Source organism: Metopolophium dirhodum, chromosome 2, assembly GCF_019925205.1.
Source record: "Metopolophium dirhodum isolate CAU chromosome 2, ASM1992520v1, whole genome shotgun sequence".
NCBI lineage: Eukaryota > Metazoa > Arthropoda > Insecta > Hemiptera > Aphididae > Metopolophium > Metopolophium dirhodum.
This window is the reverse complement of record NC_083561.1, coordinates 1,980,227-2,005,853: the sequence shown is the minus strand read 5'-3', so window position 1 is coordinate 2,005,853 and position 25,627 is coordinate 1,980,227. Positions and strand designations below refer to the sequence as shown.

Here is a 25,627-nt window from a genome sequence, read left to right as displayed (position 1 = left end):
ATATATTATACAGACATACAGTAGTAACCGTTTAATCCAGACGAAATTCTTAGGACTGAATAAACATTGCTTAATCCAAACAAACACTTTTATGCCTAATTTGTGTGGAATAAAAAAACAAATACTGTACTTAAAATAAAAGTCAATAATATTTTAAAAACCTTTATTAGTAGTTATAATCTAAATATTATTTAAATATAAAACTTATGAAAGTAAGGTTTTAACTTTCAATATAATAATGAATTATGTAACCAAAATTATGTTATTATTTCTTCACCAATAATCAATCATCAAATTATACACTATACTTGGCTAACATGTCTGGTGTTACTTTAAAAGCAGGATCCATAAATGCTTGCACTTTTTTCTTATGAATCCTAAAAAAAAAATAATCATATCAAGTATAAACAAAAGGTAACTTATTTTCTAATGCCATCAACAATCACTAAGATTTAATGAATCAATATAGAGCTAATGGCCCTTAAATATGATTGGTACATTAAATTTTAGTGAAGTATTAAATCAATTAATCAATAATTTATGCAACTCTACATAAATATTAATTTAAAATACTAAATTTATTTGTCAACTTACTTAAGTTGTTTTTTCCCAACAGATAATATATTCCGCTTTTGTAAACTTTCAAAACAATCTTTGAATATATTTCCTTGTGGTTCAGTTTCTCTTAGCGTACCTTTTAAATCTTTTGGTAATGCAAAAGCATCTAATGACTCAGTAAACTTGTTGGTTCCTAGACGCCTGGTGCTAATGTTATTTATTTGTCTCTTTTGTAATCTTTTAAGTTTTTTTTTGTTTGTTACATTTTCCAATTCATCCAGTTCTTCTCTAATATAACGTAATCTAAAAATAAAAGTAGTTAATGTAGTAAATAAATATTATTCAACAAATTAATTATTAAAGAATCTACTTACCTATAAAGATCTGAAACTTTCTTTTTTTCAATTTTAGCATTCATACGTTGTCTTTCTTCATTACGCAATCGTCTCTGGGTCTTACGTTTTTTAATGGTCTTTTGATTATCTCTTGTAGTGGGTGGGTTAATGGCTTTAAACTCAGAAGTGTCTTCGTTTACTTCTTTAACTGTATCATCCGTAAAGCCAGGCAGACCTTCAGTTAATTCTTCAATTATCATTTGCTAAAAATTCAACAATTTAGTACAATCATACTATTTAAATATTATAGCTTTCATTTCATATATTAAATTTACTTCATGTTTATCTTTAGAAACTTGTTTGAATAATTTTTGTGTAACTCTATTCATATGAGCTTCATGCTTTATCAACTCCATTTCTTTTTCAGCAATATTAGCCAATAATGAAACATGATCTTCGATTGTGGGATTGTATGAAAGACCCGGGTGTGGACATTTCATATCTTCAGCTTTGCATGTGGTTTGGCTCGGATGCGACATTTTTTTATTACTTAATTTCGGAAGGATTTTAGCATTATGATTTAATACTTCACTTGGCAACCATTTAATAACATTTTTTATGAGTTTATCTTTTCTTTGTCCTGGTTCTATTTAAAAACAAAAGTACAAAATAATCAATGATCAGAAATAACCAATATAATATATTTACATTTTAAGTATGTATTTTATCAATTTTAAAGAATGAAGTTTATATTATATAATATGCATACCTCTATAACTTGTCCATAAATCCTTGTCAAAGAGATCTTTAGTTGAGTTTTCTTTTAGTTCCAATGTTTTAACTTTAGCCTTTAGAATTTTATTTAATTCCTTCACCTCTTTTTTCTTAACAATACCTCCTTTCTTGAGAGGTTTAATGTTTTTGTCAAAATCATCATCCTTTTTATTATTCTTTTTGTATTTTTTTACACTTCTAAAAATTAAACATATAAAACAATTTTAAATTAGATATTTTCATTCCAACATTTGAGTAATTAATAAAAATTTTTCTTCCAATTAAAAATAAGCAAATTGTATGTATACCACCTATAATAATGATTAATCGATGAGAAATCGGTAACCAGTTACCATGCCTAAGTTAAGGTCTGGTAACGGCTTCCCGGTTTATAAGTTTCGATTTTGAGAAGCGATTAACAATTATCGGTAACTGCAAAATTAATTAATGAATAACGTGTAGCGGTAACCTTTTTTTGTTGAAACTGGTCTATTCAACATAACCGGAAATATCAAAAAAGTTAATGTTATTTTACCTATAGGTATTAATTTTTAATTTTTTTTTTTCAATTTTTGGATATAGTTTTCTATTTTTTTGATTAATAATTTTATTTACAAGATGATAAGTACGATTAAAGATAGTATACAAGTTGCTTAGATCTATTTAACATTTGTTAGTTAAAGGTTTTACAAATACAAATAAGATATTTGTATTAATTTTGCAATTTTAGTATTTACTATTTTACCAAGCCATATTTTGAAAACATAACTAATTAATAATTAGTAGTTATTAGTTATTATATTATAATTGATGTTGTTTAACACTTTTCCATGAACTATTTTTAATCAATGGTTGTGGCTCAACCATAACTTTTGGGTAATTTAATTTATATTTATCCATAGCCTCAAATAATATTTGATATAGGTATTTATTATTTAATTTAGCTTGCCCTGAACAGTTTAATAAGGTGGATACTTGTCTTGTGTAAATTAAAGTTAAAACTAAAATGTTCCGAAACAACATTTGTGGAAAAAAACGTTACCGGTAATCTTAAAGAATTAAAACCGCTTCTAAACCGATAACCCGATTTTTCATAAGCATTTTCATGCCCTGGTTTAATTAAAAATGATTTTAGTTTAGATACATTTCTAATTTACTTTTTCTTCATTAAGTGTAGAACTGTAGTGTATTATAATTTACAAATACAATTAAATCACATATTTAATAAGACAAATTTAACTACAGACATAGATATTTAAATTAATTTCAATACGAGGACATTTTTAAATATTCTAAAGTGAACAGTTTGAGACATAATAATCTAGAATCTATATTGTAGTCATTTCAAGTTTACCTTTTAGCAAGTGGTGGAATAGCAGATGTTGATTGTAAGCTCGATAGGCATTTCAAAGGTGCATTTAAGGATTTTTTCTTAGACTTTTGTTTCTTTCCACTTGTATCAATATGAAACAGTTCTTCATCTTTTTTTTTGCTGAATGGATCTCTTTATGATAAAAATAAAATAAATAATGATATTTTATGAAGAATTTGTATTATATCATTTCAATAATACCTATAATATATTGGTCTAAGGTCCTCCGCCCTTGGGTCTTACATACCCTATTCGTTCCTGGAGTCTTTTCCCCTCTAGATACGTGTCAACATCAGTTACGTCAATTTTCCTTCGCCAATCTCGTTTCAACCTTCTTCCTCCTCTTTTTTTTGTTTTCATTGTTTATATAATCGTCAAATGAAGCACAATAACTATAATGAGTAAATTATGAAACTATAATACAAACTACTATTCTTTTATCTATGACTACGAACACGAGAAATAGAGAATACAATCCTAAACTCTAGGGTTGCCATAATTTCATCAAGTAAAACCGGGACAGACAGAAAAATAGTAAATAAATTTAGAAATATTATTGAACTATATTCGCCATTGGATATGTATTAAATAACGACACAATACTACAATAGGTTATAGTGTTATAACTTATACACTTTATTACTATAACAAATTGACAATGTAAAATTTTTTTTAAAATTTATTGTTTTATAATATTTAACAATATGAAATTAATATACTATAATTATAAAATAACAACATTTTTTATTTATTTACTTGTACTTGGGCCGGGGTGGCTGGGCTCTTCTGTCTCATTTTCTTTGTACCATTCATATTTCTTAGATGATTTAACCGATGTAAGTAAAGATGGCTGTGTTTTAACATACTCGTAAAATTCGGAACAAGTCTTTTTATAATTGTACTTGCACATTATAATACTTTCCACGGTATCAAGCTGAAGACGATTTCGTTCGTCAGTCCATTGTATTTCCATTAAAGAAAATACACGTTCGACGTTAGCATTGTGGGCTGGTATTGCAAAAACATACTGAGCAATTTTTAAAAGTTCTGAGTGTTGTTCATCGTGTATTGACACACTAAAAAAACATTGCCATTTTTCACTAGCAATTTTATTATCCCAATCTAATATACTGTTTTTGAATTCTTCGATTTTTTTTTTTAAGTATGTTAGCTGATCAAACAATAAAGAATCATCTAACTGTATGTTTTTATCAGATAAATAAATTATTGTTTCTTCTACGTCACGCCATGCTATCGGCTCCAATAAAGACATCCAGTCAAAAACATGAAAGTGATTTGTTGAGACCGACCATTTGGTTAAATACGTAATTGCTGTATTGTAAAACTCATCAACTTCTTCATAAAATGTATGTTTTACTTGATCAGATATTTCTTCTTTTCTCAACATTTCTCAACTTGAAGATAGCTTTTGCAAAAAGTGCAATATGCTTCAAATTCATTTCTACCTTTTTTTATAAAACTCCAAGTAACGGAAAACTCATCACGAAAGTGACATTTTCTTTTTGGTGCCATAATAACGAATAAAATAATAAATACGAACAATCTAGGCTACGGTCTACGAGTGACTAGTGACTACGACCTACGTTCTACTGATGTAAAAGTCATTAGTCTGTCTCTGTATCACCCGTATGGCTATATCGATTATCGATAAGACGATAAAATATAAAAATAAAACATGTAAACTGCAGCATAGTGCACAGCGCACATGACTTGTTTGTTGTTCTCGAATATTACGGTATTATTATTTTATATTTAGCCTATGGATTTATCAATTATTCGTTATCTTTAACATTAACATGTTGACTCTCGATTTCAATTATTATTTTTAAAAATAAAATTGTAGAAATTAAACAATTTTAATTTTTTCCTAAAACCGGGACATATAGACGTCCCGAAAAATGTTTTCGGGACACCGGGACACAAAGTCAAAAACCGGTGACAGTCCCGGTTTTCCGGGACGTATGGCAACCCTACTAAACTCTAAAGTCTAAAGGCTAAATTCACGTGGTCTACAGTCCTAACGATAAGTGATAACTATGTTATCAATTAATGATTTTATAAATTTAATCATGGAGTACAAAATATCACAATGCCCATAGATAATAAAGATATCTTTATTATCTATGGCATGCCGCAATGGCTTCTTAATAGGTCTATGCTGGACGTCTATGCAATTTCCACAGATATATACAAATTTTTATATATCTGTCGTTTGTTCAGGCATACGTGCGTGAAATGTGCGCGCAGCACTTTTGGGGATTCCCACTTTACCGCCGGCTGGATGGAAAAAGGACGCTTTCCAACGCTTTAACCGCTATCGAAAACCAAACTTTCGGTGCAGGCGTGACAAAAAATATATTATATATATCTCAAAAAATGTCAATATATATTTTTATCCTGTATAGAATTATACTATAATAGGTACCAACATTTGGTGAAAATTTCAAGTGTCCAGGCCCTACGATTATTGATTGCTAATGAGTTATACGAAAAAACCAAATCTATTTAATCAAAAATTGGTTTTGTTTAAAATTCCCGTTTTCCTTAATTTTAGATTTTAATCAATGAATGTATTGATTTTACAATGGTGTGTGTTTGTTTTTATTTTTGTGTGTCATCACTGTTTGTGGCGTTAAAACTGCTTCGATTTTCTTCAACAGTATCTTGTTCAATGGGAAAGCGAATCTAGTCAGTGCATTCTCGAGAGGCCGAAATTGAAAATTCACAGCAAGCGCCGGTAAAAACAAAAAAAAAAATAAAGAAAACCGGGAATGTTTACGTAAAATCGATTTTGGTTTTTGAAATAAGAGTATTACATTGTCCCATAGCAAACTACGTAATCGTCATTACTCATTACGATCCATTACTTAATTGGTGAAAGAAGTATTGTTTTTGTTCAGCTTATACATTTTATTTAAAATGGCATCGATTATTGAAATATACGAAATGTATGAACGTAAAACGAATGGCCATTGTACGGCATGACGAATATCTCCATTTTACAATCTTGGGGACTTATTCGAAAAATGATATAAGTAATTAAATGTGACAAAGGCCACTTTTTAGTATTGTGCCGAGTACAGTGACAATACGGTTTGGTTTGGCGTTGTAAACAGTCGCATGTGTATAATAATAAAGTTAAGTGTGATTATTACCAGTCAATTTGATAATACACTTTTTCTTCAAAATCTCACTTGTCGATCTATAAAATTGTGATATTTGCTTATATTTGTCGATCGAAAAAGTGTCCATGAATTAATTCGACATCAAAATAATCATTTGTATAAAATTTAAATCGCCAGATTTCACAAGTAAATTTTATTAAAAAAGCAAAAAGTGCCAACTGCACGTAGTGTTCCCAAGCGGTCACCCATCCAAGTACTAACTACGCCCGACGTTGCTTAACTTCAGTGATCGGACGAGAACTGGTGTATTCAACGTGGTATGGTCGTTGGCGATAGTAGTGGGAAAAATTATATCATTTAAATTGATTACCTAACAAACAAAAATGTTTTCATATTCTTCATGTTTTTCAATATTTATAACAATAATTGAATAATGCAACAATTAATAAATTATAAGTAAATTATGGATTAATACTCGCATAAGCGCAAATAGTATTTGGGAGGGGGGGGGGCTAAAGCCTTACTTTTATTATATTGAATAAGCTTAAAACAACATTTAGGAAATGTTTGGGGGCTTGGTCCCTAAAGCCTCCCCCCCCTGTTTGCGTCTATTATTATTAAATTTAAAATATAATTCTAATATGCTCTAAAATACTCGGCAGATCAGCCCATCAATCCGAATACTCAAATTGCCGAATATGCCGACGACAAAGTTATATTCACCTCTCACACCGACCCGGACTTTTTCCAAAACCTCTTTCCAAAACCACCTAAATGACATCTATCATACTGGTACTCTCATTGGCGTGTCAAAATAAACGAAAGTAAATCTGTACACACTACCTTTGCTCTACGCCACAGTCAACCTCCTTTAAATCCCAATGCAAATAAACAACAAACCTATACCTGCAAACTCCGATATAGCAAAATATCTATAGGTCTTATATTATAATTGTAGGTCTTGTTTTCGACAAACGTCTAACGTGGGCTAAACACATTCATGCAACAAAAATAAAATTAAACAAACGACTCTACTCTCTCAGACCCATCCTTGGTAAGTTCTCAAAACTATCTCTCCGAACCAAAATTCACATATATAATCTCCTCCTTAAACCAATATGGTTATATGGTATACAGGTCTGGGGCACTGTCAAAAAATCGAACATTCAAAAAATCCAAGTGTTCCAATCCAAAATCCTCAAAATAAAAAAAATATGCTCTAAAAAATCCAAAAATATTCTCTTAATAATCCTTAAACTATAGTAGCTACTAATATACCTAGCTAGTAAGATATGCTTTAGTAATATGCTTTTTTTTTCTTCAAATATGTAGTTTAAATATATAGTTTATAGGTACCTAATACCAATTAATGAATTACCAGTTAAGACAGCGCCGTACTCAGAGCCATTTAACTTTACAAGTTTTTTAAGTTATAACATAATATAATATGTTACAAATCAGTAAGTCTGGAATTGTACATTTCACAATGTGTACTACATTGATTTTTGTACACAATAATAATTTATTTTACAGTAGAGATTAAAAATGCATATTGTTTATATAATATGGTTTAGCTGTCATGGTTATTCATAGTTATTAGTACTTATTACTAATAAGTAAAAGCTAAATCAAATAGAAAAAAAAATCATCCGTAAATTAACAATTCTCATACAACGATTTTCTTATTTTGTCGTTATTCATAAATTATTAACCGTTAGTAATTGAAATTTTCATCAAATGTTTATTTTATCATTTTAAGGTAAAATTTATATAAAATAACATATTAAAACGATGGATTACAATTTTAGTTATTTTGTTGTAATTTTAAAATATTATTTGTGGGTATATGGTATTTTTAGACTATATTATTATATTTTATACTCACAATGACATTTTTAAATGTAATTTTTTTGGCAAAAATGAATTTAACAACTGTTGTAATTTGTAGCTTTGAATGTAGCCCTAAATTAGGTAGTTTAATCACAATAATATCATCATTCATCAAATATACCTACTTAATAATATCATAGCCTAAAGATTGACAGACTGTCTTCGCTCAGAATTGTTTTGGTTATACAACAATTTTATATCATTGAATTTCAATTTAACACCATTACAGTGACCCACTTATAACCTACTGTACAGCAGAGCGACCACAACACCCACTTACCCTCTTTTTTATATTGTAATTTCACACTAAAGTAATTTAAGTAATGCAAATACAAAATTGTTTAATTTCTTGAAGTCCAAATCTCTTTATAATCAATGATAGGTGCTTGGTGCTAAACCCTAAAATTAAGGAAATAAATGCATTATTGAATCAAAACTGTATTATGAACTCTACAAGATGTTTATTACACTACTTATATTAAAATATAATTTATACAATTTTATCGAATAAAAGAGTAAACAAATGATAAATTTCATATAAAGTAATTAATAAACATAATAAATTGTTCGGTAAAAATAGTAAATTTTTACAAAACCTTAAGAAAGGTTATAATATTAGCATACTATGTTAAATAACAATATAAATTAGTCGTATTATGTTTTTATAACAAATTAAATGTTATTAACGTGAAAAAATAATTTAAATAAAGAAGATAGTAAGTTAATGATAACAACCAAAAGAATAAATTACAAATTATAAAGCAACTTTTTCATAAAAAGTATGTAAAACACTAGTTAAGTGAAAAATGTAAAAAGAACAAATTATTACAAATGAAAATAATCAAGTACTTTATAATATCATAGTTAACTAAAATTGACTAATTTCCATAGAGATGGATCATCGTGTTGGAAATTTTCAAATAATATTTGGTTGTTGACTAGGAGATTTTCTACTTGTTGAGAAGTAACATTCTTATCAATATTTTTGATATAGTTTACAATACTTTCAACACTTATTCCAAAAGGATGAATGCTTAAATATATTGCAATATGACCTGTAAATGATAAAATACATTTTAAATAAAAATAATCATTCAGCTAAACACATTGAAACAAATGCAGTTTAGTCCCCACACAATTTTTTCGATTATTTTTTTTCCAAAATGTGTGTTTTAAGGCACTGAATACAATAGTCTAATTCAAAAATCTCGCACTTTTTTTCTAAAAAAGTTATACCAAAAAAACTATAAAACGATAGTTTTCAAAATATGTGATAACCTTGATAAAAACATCAAAAAAACTTTTTAGTGATATACGATTTTGATTTATTAAAAAAATTGAATTTTTTTTATGATGGATGGAAACATGGAAATAGATTTTAATTATCGTATTTGCTGTTTAAAAACTTGTAAATTAAAACCAAAATTTACACAATATTACAGCTTGATATCACAAAATCCCTCGGCAGTGACTACGCGTGTGTCAGCACTTGTTGCTACGCTCCGCAAATCGAAAATATCACCCGACTTGCTATGCAAAACCACCTCAAGTAGGTAACAGGGACAAAACAATTATGGATATGTGAAAATTTATATTAAAAATGTTATTTTTCTTGGGCAGTGACTACGCGTGTATCGGCACTCGTCGCTCCGCTTCGCAAATCGAAAATATCCCTCGACTTGTTATACAAAGCCGTCACATTGGACAAAGTCCACAGATATATTAATCTACATTTTTCATCAAAACTACTTTAGATAATATTATAACAAGATAAAATAACATAATTAATAAGAGGCGACAATCCAATACGAAAACGTAGAAAAGCAAAGTGCATTCGTACCTAAATACGTATAAAATCATACATTTTGGAAAGATATAACTTGCAAAATAGTTATTTGAGAGAATTTTTGAATTAGACTTTTGTATTCAGTGCTTTAAAACACACGTTTTGGGAGGAAAAAAAAATCGAAAAAACCCGTGGGAACTAAATTGCATTTAAACCAACACATTTTTTAGGGATGGGTCAAACCTGAGTTTTCACGAACTCAAACTATTCAAACTTGAACTTAAATATTATTCAAACTTTGTAGATTTTTAAAAATTAAAAAATATAATAGTAGTAAAACTAGTGTTCATATTTAACAAAAATAAAAATTTATTTGCATTATACTTGACCATTTAAAACTTGATTATGCTGAAACTATTCAAAACGTTTGAGATGTTTGAATTTCTAATAGTTTAAAGGTGTTTGAGGGGGTTCTAGAAACCACCCATAATGTGTATAAAATTTGAAATCGTCATTAGTCGCATATTGATCAAAACAACAACACCATATTTAATTAATATTTTGTAAAAGTATTTCTTTTCATAGTATGAACACTTTGATGCTTGATTTATATTTAAAGAACATTATAATATATGTTCTATTCAAGTTAAGAACCATACTTGGAGGACAACTTGCACAGTATGGATTCATTATATATGGCAGGTGTACTATATTCAAATGGTTGACTGTTGTTGCATAACCACTAGTTGACAAAAACTGGTCACTTCCGAGTATGTTTCTTAACTTGATTGAGTATAAAATGTAATTTCTTTTCAGCACTACAAACTATAGATTATTAATAATAATTGTAATGCAAGTTAAAATGTGTACCTACCAAGTAATTTTATTTGATGACCAGAAAAATTATTTGATCCATTGTTTGTTTCTTTTGTTTTATTGTTTGGTATTAACTGGTCATCAGTTGAACTTGAATTAGACTTTTGAGCATCAGAACATTTTTCAGTAAGAACATTTAACTCCTATTAAATAATTACTTGAATTAATTATATTTAGAAATTGGATATTTATAAACATTTTTTTTCTATAAAAAAACTTGTTTTGATAGATTCCAAATGCTTTAATAATATCCATTAAAAAAAAGGATTATTGTTCAGTCATAAAATTAAATACTAAATGGTATGAATTACTAATTATAACATATTAAACGAGAAAGAAAAATAATTATAAAAATTTGATTGAAATAACAAATTTAAAAAAAAATACCATGATAATAAAACATGAATATGAATCTGTGTAACTTGGAAAGTATTACACAGAACTTACAAAAAGAAAAAAAACTTCTTTAATTCTATTGGAATACAAAGAATTCACATACAAAATATATTTTAACAAAATAAAAAAAAATTTTGTTATTATGGTTTAAAGGAAATAAATGTGAATAAAAAATAAACAAAAATATATTTACTTGTCGAGTAGATAATAACTGTTGTTGTAAATAATTTATTTGAATATCCTTTTGGTCAGAAGTTTGTAAGCTAGCTTTCATCATTCCGATTTCATTTTTATAAGCTTCTAGTTCACATTTGAGGTGATCATTTTCATCCTATCAAAAATAATATACATCATATAATATTGTGAATAGTAAATAATTAAGTATGAATGGTTTATAATAAAATTAAAATTACCTGTAGCTGTATAGGATCAGTTTTTGTTTTTGTCTTTTTCAAATTACTTTCATCATCAGATAGATCCATTTCGTCCCCGCCAATCATTTCATCTTCATCATCAATACCCAATTTGGATAGAGCCTAAATATTTAGAATTATTAATTAAATCATAAAAATATTAAGTATGAAAAAAAAAAATTAAAAAATTATGGTTTGTATGTATATACTTTTGTTGTAGCAGGTACATTACAAATTTGTAGGTAAACATATATATTACGCGCGATCCCTAATTTCCACATCAATCATAAAAAACTCAAGGTAAACAAATAAAATATAACACCTACCTAAATTATTTGGTACAATACAAATTCCTGTTAATTATACTCGTAAAATATTACAGCACACAGTTGACATCGACATGCAAATAAAAAATAATTTTTATTTTATATTATCATGCATTAATACGAATAAAAACCATCAAATTATGGTTAATACTGGTAATTGATTTCATAACTCAACCAAATAATAATGTAAATACTTGTAAATGTTAAGCAATAGCTATAATGTAAGCAATTATGATAGTTAAGTGTTTGTCATGAATTGTGAACAAACAATCTTCACATTTCATTATAGATAGGCAGTATATATTTTAGGTAACTAAATTAAGCAAAAGCTATTTTATTTGTTTGTTGTCTGTTTTAGTTAGCATAAAACCTACCATTGCCTGCTTCTTCCATGTCTCAATGTTCTTTCGCTGCGCCTTTGTGAAATGATCCCAAACCTTCTTGTGCGACGCAGAAGTAAACACTTTCTCGATCTGGGTGACTTTATACAAGGACAATAACACAGGCGGTTAACATATTAAGAAAAAAAAAAGAAAAAAAAGAAGTAAGGTGTTTATAAATCAAATAACTTTAGTTGTTTATTGGAAAATATATTACGCCATAGTATTGTGATTGATTTTGTTAGAGTATGAATATGTATGTAGAAATGTTGATAATAAGTTATAACAGTTAATTGTATTTAAAAAAATTAATAACATACCTAAATCATAATTTTAACGAATAATGTAAAAGGTATAGAAATTATTACTTTTTTTTGTTGAACAATTTAGATTTTAATGTTTTAAAAAAATTACTTAAAAAGCAAAACTATTAATAAATAATAATTATAACCTAATTGTTGTATTAAAATTTAAAATATCTTATTTCTTTCTATTTAAATTGATATTATATGAATAATGTTTATGTAATTAATAACTTGCATGTCTTCTTAAAAAAGTCATCATCTGAATAGAAAATTATAAGAATTTTAGGGATAAAATTGGATTGCTTAACAAATAATTCCTTTTCTTATCACCATCAAAATACCTTAATATAATTAAAACCTTGACCCTATATCATACTTACCTTTAATAATTGGGAAGCATAATAATAGTTTCTGAAATATAAATAACATTTCAAATCATTTGGAAATAGACTACGAAAATGTAGTTCCAACTTCCTATGTTCACAAACCTTAATTCAATAACTATGGTTATTTTGTGTCTTAATTAAATCAATGTATTCATCATTACTTTAATACCATAGATGTACTAAATTTTATTCTTCAGTCATAAGCAATACTAACCTTGACAAATGCACAATATGAAATCATAGTATTTGTAATGTGAACTTCAATATTTTAAGCTGAACCAAATAAAAAAAAAACCAAATACCTGAATCTAATTATTATAAAAAAAGAAAATTATGAAACCTGTCATGCAACTAAAAATAGCACTTATTGTAATTATGTTTTGTTTTTTTAGCATGTTACAGGCTATGTTATTTACTTTTTCTTCTTAGTTTTGACTCTTGTCATCAGTCGTCATTCTAACAAGGTCAATGGTTAGAAGTTCTCTTATAACCCATATATACTAGTAGATTATTGTAATAATTAGAGTAATATTATGCTTACATTGTAATAAAATTGCTTGCATTCGGCGTTTAGTAAGGTCTTTTAGATTTTGTAGTTCTTCTTCAAATTGGTTTTTTTCTGATAGTAAACGCCGTACATGAGAATTGGTCGATTGAATTATCGAATAAAATATATTAACATTACGTTTGTTACAATCTCCTCGTTCTAACCATGTAATTACTACTTGTACAGCATTTAAAAATGATGTATCAGCTATAGAAAAATAATTATAAGTATTAATAACCGTATTTAATAATAAAAATTATAATCAACTATAAAATCTTATGAAGTAATTACCCTTAATTTCTTCACTAACGGATAAAGCTTTAGCTTCAGTGAAATGGGGTATTAATGGAGGAGATGGAGGAGGATTTGATCGAGTTTGTTGTAAACGCCTTTCTTCACGCATTAAATGTCTTTTTTTCATTTCCCATTCATATTGATCATCACGGGCTTGAGCATAATCGACATGTAAACGTGATGCAGATACAAGCTCTTGCCCTTTCATCACTAATCGATATCCTAAGCATAATATGTAAATTGTCATTAATTAAAATATTCATGAAATGTAGTATGTACCTATTATAATATATTATACAGTTAAAAATAATGAATATTTATTTTTGTTAAAGCCTAAAAACTGATCAATAAACGCAAGCTAACTATTATTTTTACCTGAGAGTTCTAATGCAAGATCAACGGAGCACTCATTCTCAAAACGTATGTGACAAAATTTTCTATTACTTAAACGAATTGTCAATATTTCTCCATAGTTGGTAAAAATTGATTTCATTATATCTTCAGTAATGCTGTCTGGTAAACCTCCAACAAATACGGTTCGACAGCCTGGGGGCCTCTCTCTAGAAGTTGGTGTAGGCGCGTTTGAAGGAGGTGGGTACAGCGTGCACAGTTCTAGTTGTATAATTCGTTTGTCTGTTTGAATGACATTGGAATCTGGTGCTCTTGGTGTCGTATGATTAACAATCATTGAAGAGGGTGTTAGCATTCCGCCCATGACACCATACTAAAAAATTACATATGTAACATTGATTTCAAAAAAATTTAATTTTGTACTAACTTGTCCCATGAACATTGCAGAATCCATTACGGTCATTGGGTTAATTAAATTAAATGGATTAAATTGAGGCATTATTTCATTCCACAAAGGAGAAGTTCTAACCGGTACGGGTGGTTTATTAGAAGAAATATTTGCATCAATTGGCAAGTCTATTAGAGATGCTGGTTTATCCCCGTGTATGTCATTGAACTGTGTATCACTGAAAATAATATTATAATACTAAGCTATAATATTGAAATTTAACAATTTATTGTAAAATAATTATGTCCACGGTAGGTACAAACTTTCTTAGATTTCTAGCTCGTTCAACTATTCGTTCCCATTGATCATCAGAATTAATATTTTGGGCATCTGGTTGATCCCACCGTCCTCTCTTATTTTCACTAGGTCTATTCCGTTCATCTGTGCTCGTAGTTTCTGTAATTTTTCTTCGAAAAACTGCATCATCTACAAAAATAAATTAAAAATATTTAGTAACACATACAAAAGCAAAGAAGAAAAATGTTCTTACAATATGAAGCCATTATTCATTACACTACATGAAGTAAAAAAAGACAATTTGTAGTATTGAAGGGCAAGTAAAGAAAATAATCATGGGTGTCAATGAATAATATGAAATTAGTTGGATCTAAATGATATTAAGTAAGTATGAACTATGAACACAAAAGAAAAAAATCAATAATTCATTAAAATAATTGTATGGGTAAATAATACAATTAACTCTTTAATCCATAAAAAACATAAATAGATGTATAATAACATAAAGTCATAAACTATGTAATTATTAGTTATCTACAGCCGCACAGCCGTGTGCCCACTGCCAGTGTCTAAAATACCTATCTACCTTCTCGATCTTGTTGTTTCTGCTTTCTTCCCTATGGACACAGCGTTATAATATAAATCAAAATACTTTTTTATCAAACAACATGGAAGAAGAAGAGCTGATAGTGAAAAAATTGTTGTTGGATTGATTATCCAATGGTACATCTTTGTATTATAGTTAAAAAATTTGCCGTGAATTTAATATTGCTTGGTGCTTACTGCTTATTAACATTTAACATTAATTTTTCGATATAAAAACAACTATAGCTATTTTCGACATCGTGATGAATGATATTAACGAGACCACTCAACTATATACTTCATACTTATTTTGTTATTACTTACGGTAGGATTGTTGGAGACGCGAATATCTGATTCGTCATATTTGTATTCTACGATCTGAGTTGTGAACTCTTAACAAAACTTGTACAGTTGAACACTATTGCAATAGACGTGTACTTACCTACATAAGTTTATACTAAATTTTTATTTTGGATTAATAACTATATAGGTATTTAAACTATGTCTGTAAACACGTTTATTCGATGGGATTATGTAATGGACATTTTAACCCATTACGGTGTGACTAAAAGTTTTATGGAAGCATTTAAACACACTCCCAATAATGAAAAAGTTAAACTCTGTATGCAAAATGAATTCATCAGGTACATATTTTATTTCACAACTGTTGTATTACAAGATCATTACATCATATTTACTGTGTGCGGTCAATGTATGTCTGTGTCATAGGAGCTTTTTGGAAAAATGGTTGGATGAACCCAAGTTTAATGACAGTCTAAAAAACTCGACCAAATCTAAAGAGACTCGGCTGGCGGCTAATGAAGAGTTCAAAATGAATCGCCTGGAGTTGTGCTGTAAGCTATACACTAAAGCGGCTCAGTTTGCACCGTATAAAAGTATAGAATTAACATTAGCGTTTTCTAACCGTTCAGCTGTATACCTGAGGTTAAACAAATATCAAGTATGGGTTTTTTGAAATTTAATGATAAAAGAAAAACACTATACAAATACTTTATGTTATTCCAGGAGTGTTTAAAAGATATTGAAGCCAGTCTAAATATATTGGAAAATGTAGAAATTAATGAACAAGACTTTCCTAAAGGACAATTAATTGTGAAATTGTTAAAACGTAAAATTGAATGTTTAATGGCTTTGAAACAATTTAAAACAGCTAAAACTATCTGGAAAGATATATTAGAACTATCAAAGAATGTTTATAAAATACCCTTAGGAGGTTAGTGGTACAAGAAATATTTTATAATACATACATTATTTATTATTTATTATTTATTTTATATTCTGTGTTTTAATATAGATCAATTTATCAAAAAATGCAAAGTTTTGTCTGATTGTGATAATTCTAATTCTAATGACGAAGATATTGTTAAAAATGCTGACGAAACGCTTACGGAAGATCTAATAAAAAAAAAACTGGATACAAATAAAATAACTCTTCCATTTAGGTCTCCCAAAATTGAGTTATGGTAATTATGGCGATAGTTGACTAAGTATCTGTATTCTGTAAACATTTTAATTAAGTAAATATACTCTGGAAATCCTAATGTAAATACAAGTACATATTTATTGCATTTATAGTATATATCACAATATTAAATAAAAATGTAATGTTTGTAAGTTTATATTATGTTTTAGAGGACATTATACCGGCTTGTTTCAAAACATCATAAAAATACTTTGTGGGGCCCTGGGAAATATTTTTACCTTGAAATTTGATATTAGGTTAATTCATTCTAATATTCAAAATAACAGTGAAATGTAAAATTTGTTAATATTTTAATGCGACATGCATTAGTAATACCGAGAAAACACATGTGTATAATCAGAGCTCTACTTCTTAATTTAAATAAAATTAAATAAATAATATTGATTGAACTGGAACTTACATTTATATTAAAATAAATACAATTACCTCTCAATTTTATTTTATAATATTATTAATTACTTTATGATACTTTAAGAACCTGGAATCTTTCTTACCACAGTTCCAAGTATACTTTATACTTCTTAAGTATAAAGTATGGTTAAAATCTATTTACAGATATTATAATTTTATCTATTTACCGAGGTTTAAATATTATTTTAGTTATTCCAAAGCTAAAGGAAGATATTTTGTTGCTTCGACAAAAATAGAATATGGAGAACTTTTAATATTTGAAAATCCATTTGCATTTGTGCTACTTCCAGAATATTACAATTCATTTTGTTACAACTGTTGTGTACCACTAAAATATTATTCTGTACCGTAAGTGACATTAAATTTCCAACTAATCATTAATTTTTATATAAAGATAACTATAGGGAAGTAAATTAAATTTTTTCAGATGTGATAATTGTTGCACTATTTTGTTTTGTGGTGATAAGTGTCTTCAAGAAGCAATGAATTCATATCATCGCTGGGAATGTAAACAAGGAACATCAATTTTCAAATGTATTGGCATTGCCCATCTTGCATTACGTTTGACAATAGAAACTTCTCAAGCAAACAGCAATAATGATCAAATTTATAATCTATTAACACATATTAATGATTTAAAATCATTAGAATTATACCAATACAGTCTGGTATATATATTTTATGTTTTTAATATTAATAATATGATAGGTTAATAGTAATACTATTTATGATTCTAATAATGTATTCTAATATTATGACTTTAAAGTAATCATTGTTATTAAAAATATTTTGATTTATTTTTTAATGAGTCCATCTAAACTAAGTTAAGTCATCATTTATGGGAACAGAAATGTAGTGCTTATACTTTGGTTATTTCAGACTGCCACTCTTTTGCTTATATACTTGCAAAAGAAAACCGATTTCTTTGAAAAACATCCAAATCTTGTGCTTGATTCAGTGGGAAATGAATTACTACACCATATGACAAGACTAGTATGTAATGGAAATGCTATTTCCACTCATATGTTGTCAGATTATGACTCTGGATCTCGTACTTCAATTATTGACGAATCTCAACCACGTATTGGAACAGCTATTTTTCCTACTTCAAGTTTATTAAATCATTCATGCGACCCAAATATATTTTCAAGGTAAACTTGTTGACTTAACTTTTAATACAATCAATTTTTAATTGCAATAATCTTTCCAGTAATATACTGAAGTATGTCGTCATTAAAGCTTCCCGAGATATAAGCGAAGGAGAAGAAATTACTAATTGCTATGGTGAATATACAATAATAATATAATAATAATAATATTCTTGTTCTTAATTTAGAAAATTTTAGGGCCTAACTTTCTACGGATGCGATTAGTCGAAAGACAGGCTTCATTGAAAAATCAATATCATTTTGACTGTGAATGTTCTATGTGCTTGGATCCTCAAACAGATGATTTATTTTTTAAAACATTCGAGGGACTTGCATGTTTCCAATGTGGCTATGGAATTACAGCAACTTTGTCAGATTTAGATGTTAATGAAACAGTGTATTGCGGTTCATGCCGTGTACGATTTAGAACATTAGATTATGCGAGAAAATTACTTAAAGCCGACAAAACTTATAATAAAGGTAAAAGTAGCAAATCAAAATTAATCAAAAATTAGTAGTGTCATCATATAGTTTGTGGATATTATTAATGGGGATGTTTTTAACATGGATATTGTGTGGGTAACTGATACAAAAAGAAATACCTAAGATCAGATATAATGTGTGTTGTACATAATATGTAATAATTTAATATTTATTCCTTTAGTCAACATAATAGAATGAGAATTAAAAATATTTGTCTAGATTAAAAGTACTCCGGGTTAGGTCTTGATAATGGATGTTGTTTGTTTTCAGTTAATTATGTTAGAAGTAACAAATAACCTAGTTTTACTGATGCATATTATTTGTATTGATATATAATCAATTTTTATCATCAGTTCTGATCATAGTTTAGTCAATAATTTACACCAAACAAAACAAATGATATCTTTTTATTGGAATACTTGATTTTTTTTTTATCAAAATTATATTTTTTGAAATCTAATACTGGTTGGACGGTTAGTGGTCATAGGGTACTGAAAATCAGTATTCTTGAAATCTCAACCACTTTGTAGTACTCTAGTAGCACTTAAATGTGCAGGATTCGTAAGTATACTAATATAATGATGTATATAAATAAAATATGAATTATGATAAATCTACTGAACCACCATATACATACATTTGTATTAAACAATTATTATTATATGTTCTGAGGGCTGATGGTTAAAAAATGTTGACTGAATGTCCTAATTTAATATATTTTTATTGATTTTAAATGGTTTTTTTTTTCAAATTAGGAATCAAACAACTCGAGGCAAGTAATGTTTTACACGCAATACATATTATTTCTGAGAGCTTAAGACTTTATAGAGACATTTTGAACCAAAATAACTCATATATTGCAAAATGTGAAGATAGTATAGCAAAATGTTATGCTTTAGCTGGTAAGATAATTATATAACATAAATTCAGATTATTAGAATTCATTATAAAAACATGTTTTTGTTTTTACATTTCTGAATACTTTACAAAAATATTGTGTATATTTTCATTGCTTTTTAGCTATCTGATTAAGAGGATGTCAGCGCACTATTTGTTTTCTCACTGACCCACACGCAACATAGACATAACGCATTTGCACAGAATCGTTTTTTCTATGTTTTTAAGTAATTTCAGAGTAAAATCACCTATTACAAAAAAGATAGAGAATAATATTTTAGAGGGAACATATCGATTTTATATTTTATTGTTATTTGACTTTGTATTAGACTCAAAATAAACAAAAAAATGTTGTAAATTTAAATTATGTTTAAATTGTTTTGAAACAATATTTAGAGAAATCGATATGTCATTCCCTCAAAAATATTATTCTCTATCTTTTTTGTAATGGGTGATTTTACTCTAAGATTACTTAAAAACAAATACATTTTGTCTCTGTTGCACGTGGGCTAGAGAGAGAAAATAAATAGTGCGCTGACATCCTCTTAAAATGTTTGTGTAGATTATTAGATAAACATAATATTATACATCAATGAATTAATTTTCAAATATTTTGAAGACAAAATTGTTTTTATTTATGATTAATTATGATTTATGCTGTATGAGTGTATGACCATTGAAAATTACTCAAAAGTGAAATGTTTTTATTTATTTATTTATATTTATTTATCATTTTATTTTAGTAATTCCTAATTTAAATAGTTGTATTTGCTAATTTTTATATTATATAATTTAAGGAGATTTCGAGAATTGTTGTGTATATTTGGATAGAAGTTCTAAAGCAATAGAAAATCGTTTTGGTAAAAATAGTTTAGAAGTCGCTTATGAATTGGATAAAATAACAGATATAATGGTCAAAAGCCTAGACATGAGAAATGATCGGTAATTATTGTAATGTGTTAATATTTTCTTATATTTATATTTTAAAATTTGTGGTGATTCTGAGTATAAAAATTATGTTTCATTAATATTACATTTTTATATTTTCATTTTTCATCCCATTAAGACTATTATTTATTATTCAAATAATATTTTCTTTCTGCTTCTTATTCACAACATTTAATAAAATATATTTTCTTATGTATTGACTATTGGACTACCGACTAATAAGTCAATAGCTATAATTATTTAAATTTTGAAGTTAATAAAATAGCTGTAGTAATAAATATAGCATTGTAATACATTATAGTTTTATATATATTTTGGAAAAAAAAAAAAAGTTTTACATATATTTTAACTTTAACCCAAATATTAATCTATTTGTCGAATGTGAATTATATTTACTACAGTTTAATTATTTATAGGAATTTAATTCATAAAGCATTAACACTTGTTCGGAGATCAATGGAAATATTTGATACCAAGTTGTCTGCATGGGATATTCCGTATAGTGGTATAGAAATTATTAAACATAAAGAAAATATATTGTTACAATTCTTGGAAGGTAGGTTTGAAATCTAAAATCTAAATATTGAAAAAATATTTCTATAACTAGGTTGTTACATTGATATATTATGTTCAATTTTATTTATTCCTTATTATTTTGTAATCCTTATAATTGTATGATATTCATTGTACATCATACATCATAAATTCATAAATAATAATATACATAGGTACATTATAAGATAAGAAATATTTTAAATTTTTGTAATTTTATTATTATGCATTAGGTTTAGATTAACTACCTACCTCTTTATCTTTATTTGTGCATTGAATTTATGCTGTTTATAATAAAATACATTTGTATATTATTTTGCTTAATAGATTAACTGTTTTGTGTTTATATTATGAAAAATACCTATGCCATTATGTCAACCTCACTATGCATTGCTCTACTCGTTAAGGCTCTGATATTATGCAATGCCTATTTGAATAAAAACAATCTGTGCATGATACACACATTTTCACAGTAAATCAACAAACTATTTACATCATAACACGAATCAAGTGATATGACAAGTAACCCATTTGTATACCTCACTTAATATTATATATATTTTTTTTAATGTTTAAAATAAGTTTCGGTTCCAGTTTCTTATAATATTATGTCTGCGGGGAGTTTTGTCAGGAATAAAGTAAAAAGACATTTGCATATTCATATGTCCCATATATGATGATTAATTGTTGCAATTGACGATATCAATTTTCTAAGCATCAGTTTAATGTAAATGTTATTTGCATTAATTATTTTATTTATTTATCGTTAACATTGTTCTGTATAAAATACTACTTTTTTTTTCTTTTAAGAATATTTTTTGTAATCTTAAATTTAAGTTTTTAGATTTATTTGATTTGTAGTATTGAATTTTAACATTCATTTATATTTATATTTAGTAGTAAGGAGTAATCATAGCTCCCTAATACCAACACAAGTCTGCATAAGCTTACCTAGGTTAATCAATTCTGTAACTATTTGTTAATTTTAATCTGTAATATATGATTTGTTTTGATTTCAAATAATAAAATACAATTACAATTAATTAATTATTTATTAATTCTTAAGCGTCTTCTAGAGCTCAGGACCCCATGAACCATGCACAGACTAGTTACAGGTCACGCAAATTCACGCCAATTGCACGCTAAATATTGGCGTTGAAAAAAATTTGAATAAAAATGTTTGGGGGGGGGGGGGCTGGGGAAAAGCCCACGGTTCTTGGGGCTTTGGGTTTACGGTTTCGAAATAGGTCACGCCAATTCACGCTAATTGCACGCTAAATATTTAACCGAAAAAAAGTTTGAAATTCTATATGGGAGGGGGGGGGGGGCTGGAGAAACGTACGTGTTCCCTTCGAGACTCGAGTGTATAATATTGTCTAGTGTCAGAGATGTGCATCTCCGCCAAGGAAAATGCAGGTCACGTCTTCATATGTCCGATCCAAAAGTTCAGTCTGTGAGTATTGAGATTAATGACATTTGTAAAAAAAAATTTTAGCTTAATAACCACAATGGAACGAAATATGTGAGTGCGTATTGGAATCGCTGTTCGTCTCAGACGATTGTCATTTGCCATAGATTATTTATAATTATATAACCTAACCGTCCTAACCATAGAAAATATATATATAGTCCTAACCGATGGATGGTGGATATTTTCACATTATCTTTAAAAAAACATTTATTTGTTTCTACAAGGCGCAAATGCGGTAAATTGAATTCAAATGTATAATAGATTATAGATAACGGTTTGTTAGTTGGTAACCAATAACCATTTATTTATTGAAAAATCAAGAAATACCTATTAGTTAATATCAAATAACAAAATAACTTAATACATTTTGTATTTATTACTATGCACTAAATCAATAGTGTCTGAAGTTATACAAAAGATACCGATGTTTTTAACTTATCAATACTACTTTCTGGATGTTTTTTTTTTAATTAACATGTATTTTATACTCATTTATAGTGTACACAATTACAAATTCATTGAAAAACCACATTTAAATAACATTAATTAACACACAATGTTTTGTGACTATTATCAGTTTTGAATAAAAAAAATAATGTTTTGGAATATAAACCGTTTATATTCCACCTCCCTTTCAAACTACTATATGAGTTTATGCCCCACCCTCTCACTCTAAGATTGATGTATGCATAATATATATATAATGATCGCATAAGCACAAATAGGAGGGGGCCAAGCCTCGCAATATTTTTTTATGAGTATCTGAAGTTAATCATTACAAAATTCTATTAAATATGAAAATGAGCACTTAAAATTTGAAATAAACATAATAAAATTAAATACACCTACGACATCTGAGAAGTGTAAAACAAATTTGTATCTTACATTGAATATTCTGATAGTAGGACACAAAAATCAAAAAAAATATACATTTGCCACAAATTCCAAACCCTGCTTATAAGTTATAAGTATTGAAGAGGAAGGTTGACCATAGAATTTTATCAAGATTAATAAAAAAATAAAAAGAGTAAATAAAATACGTACTGTATTTGTATTTTTTTTTTTGTGAGATAGCCCCTCCCCCTCCCCCATACAAATTTCCTGGCTATGCCACTGCGTATCGTAAAATATTCAATATATTTGGCCCATACTTGTTACTTTGAGTTTGACATACCAGCTGATGTACTGTGTTGCCAATGACGTAATCTGGAAATATATTTAATACTTGTAGAAATAATTTTAAGAGAATCCCATCCTTTTTCCTGTTGGCTGTTTGAATACTGGCATGAAAAATTATACTGTAAATCAACGATACTACCTATGGATTGTTATTGTCTTTGAGTATGACAAAATAATATCAATGAGTTATAAAACTTATTAAGATTTAAAATATTGAATAAAACGAGTTAGAATTGTATTAGTACATTATTTAATTACATCGAACAGGTTGAGAGCCACGAGACCCAGTTTTAGTTCTAAAATAGATTTTGACTGCCAATAATGATTTTAAAATTATATTTTTTATTGCCATGGTACATAAAATTCAAATTTATTTTTGATATTTGTAGTGATATTTATATGTCTTAGAAATAATAATAAAATTAGGCTTTTAATATTCATATCAAAATATTGTGCAGAATTTAAAAATAATAAATTTAATGATATTAAGAAACCGGGAAATGTGAATCAATATTGGGTATCATTTAATTAAAGTATAATATTACAGAGACCCAAATGTGGTTCTCATGGCAACATTGGAAAAAACTATAAAAACCCACATGACGCTCAACCGGTTACAAAGAAATATTTCTATCCATATATATATATATATATATATTGATATATATTGTTATATGTTATGAAAATATTTTTAATTTGGAATTATGTGTTTAGTCTAGTCATTTTTTTGTCACCATCATTATTATTACACTTTTATTCAAATACAGATTCAGTTTAACTGAATAGTTATATTTGTTTGAAATATACGCCAATTCAGTAGCATATTTAGATTATCAATAAACCTCCATAATAATATTTCAACTAAGCATATTTTCCATGTTAAACATGAAACATAATATTGTTATAGGTAATGAACATTTTAAAGATAAAAACTTAAAATTGTATTGGGTTATAAAGAATAAGCACGATGTAATATTATCAAGGAGAAAGACAAAAGTAGGTACACATAAAATATTAATATTGTTTCATTTATTTATTACATACTACCACATCATTGTGGCAGCTATAATCTTAACATGTGAAACATAAATTCAGAATATGTTTTAACTGCACAATATGTATAACATTTGAATATTATAAAAAACAAAAATATTGTATAATTTTGTAACAAATCAATTATTATTTAAAAAAATCTGGTATACTGTGATTAGAAAAAAAATAATTAAATCAAAGATAAGAATGTTCGATAAATGTTACATTTTTTAAATATTTGTCTAAAGCATTAAGACCGTATAAAGACACAAATAAATATAAACATCCATGATGTGTTATTGGTTAACAATATTCAGTAACAATTGACTATAATTTTAAATAAAACATAAAAAAAGAAAATAAAAAAAGAAACTAAAATTAACGAAAACAATAAGAAACAGGCAACCAATATAAATATATATTCATGTAGTATATGGTCTAAAAGTTAAGTATTCTGTTGTTTAATAATTTAGAGATTTTTTCTATTGAAGTATTACATTTGATAATTATGGCTAAATGGATTAGATTAGTAAATATGATAATACCCACAAGTAGTGAATAATTGATTTTTAATCTTAACCCTGTATTGATTAGAGT

At 27.4% G+C, this 25,627-nt stretch overlaps 3 protein-coding genes and 1 non-coding gene across 7 annotated transcripts; 1 reads left to right on the top strand and 3 right to left on the bottom strand.

The window, feature by feature from the left end:
- Nucleotides 1-149: 149 nt before the first annotated feature.
- Nucleotides 150-4,850, bottom strand: LOC132938243 (ribosome biogenesis protein NOP53-like). Its single transcript, XM_061004964.1, has 8 exons — nt 3,796-4,850; nt 3,287-3,431; nt 3,022-3,171; nt 1,663-1,865; nt 1,229-1,539; nt 933-1,156; nt 595-861; nt 150-377 (listed from the first exon to the last, which is right to left on the bottom strand). The coding sequence occupies exons 2-8, from the start codon at nt 3,397-3,399 to the stop codon at nt 296-298; spliced, it is 1,350 nt and encodes a 449-aa protein (XP_060860947.1). The 5' UTR covers nt 3,400-3,431; nt 3,796-4,850; the 3' UTR covers nt 150-295.
- Nucleotides 4,851-6,397: 1,547 nt separating this feature from the next.
- LOC132940002 (5S ribosomal RNA) lies at nt 6,398-6,516 on the bottom strand. The gene has a single exon (XR_009664054.1). It is a non-coding gene; the product is annotated as a 5S ribosomal RNA (ribosomal RNA).
- A 1,987-nt stretch (nt 6,517-8,503) lies between these two features.
- LOC132938248 (ecto-NOX disulfide-thiol exchanger 2) lies at nt 8,504-15,493 on the bottom strand. 3 transcript variants are annotated; one of them, XM_061004972.1, is made up of 12 exons: nt 15,074-15,493; nt 14,847-15,009; nt 14,563-14,761; nt 14,160-14,508; nt 13,782-14,006; nt 13,485-13,697; nt 12,247-12,353; nt 11,547-11,669; nt 11,327-11,464; nt 10,736-10,880; nt 10,521-10,679; nt 8,504-9,130 (listed from the first exon to the last, which is right to left on the bottom strand). In XM_061004972.1, the coding sequence occupies exons 1-12, from the start codon at nt 15,084-15,086 to the stop codon at nt 8,940-8,942; spliced, it is 2,025 nt and encodes a 674-aa protein (XP_060860955.1). In that variant the 5' UTR covers nt 15,087-15,493; the 3' UTR covers nt 8,504-8,939. The 3 variants fall into 3 exon arrangements, with proteins under 3 accessions (XP_060860955.1, XP_060860957.1, XP_060860956.1); XM_061004974.1 differs by lacking the exon at nt 15,074-15,493 and having other exon boundaries at nt 14,563-14,781; nt 14,847-14,963; XM_061004973.1 differs by lacking the exon at nt 10,521-10,679 and having other exon boundaries at nt 8,506-9,130; nt 15,074-15,484.
- A 56-nt stretch (nt 15,494-15,549) lies between these two features.
- Nucleotides 15,550-22,383, top strand: LOC132938247 (SET and MYND domain-containing protein 4-like). 2 transcript variants are annotated; one of them, XM_061004971.1, is made up of 13 exons: nt 15,550-16,049; nt 16,135-16,366; nt 16,432-16,639; nt 16,721-16,889; nt 17,510-17,668; nt 17,748-17,988; nt 18,200-18,471; nt 18,531-18,604; nt 18,667-18,948; nt 19,707-19,853; nt 20,646-20,790; nt 21,213-21,352; nt 21,676-22,383. In XM_061004971.1, exons 1-13 carry the CDS (start codon nt 15,907-15,909, stop codon nt 21,678-21,680), a joined length of 2,217 nt encoding a protein of 738 aa, XP_060860954.1. In that variant the 5' UTR covers nt 15,550-15,906; the 3' UTR covers nt 21,681-22,383. The 2 variants fall into 2 exon arrangements, with proteins under 2 accessions (XP_060860954.1, XP_060860952.1); XM_061004969.1 differs by lacking the exon at nt 21,676-22,383 and having other exon boundaries at nt 21,213-21,674.
- The last annotated feature ends 3,244 nt before the right edge of the window (nt 22,384-25,627 follow it).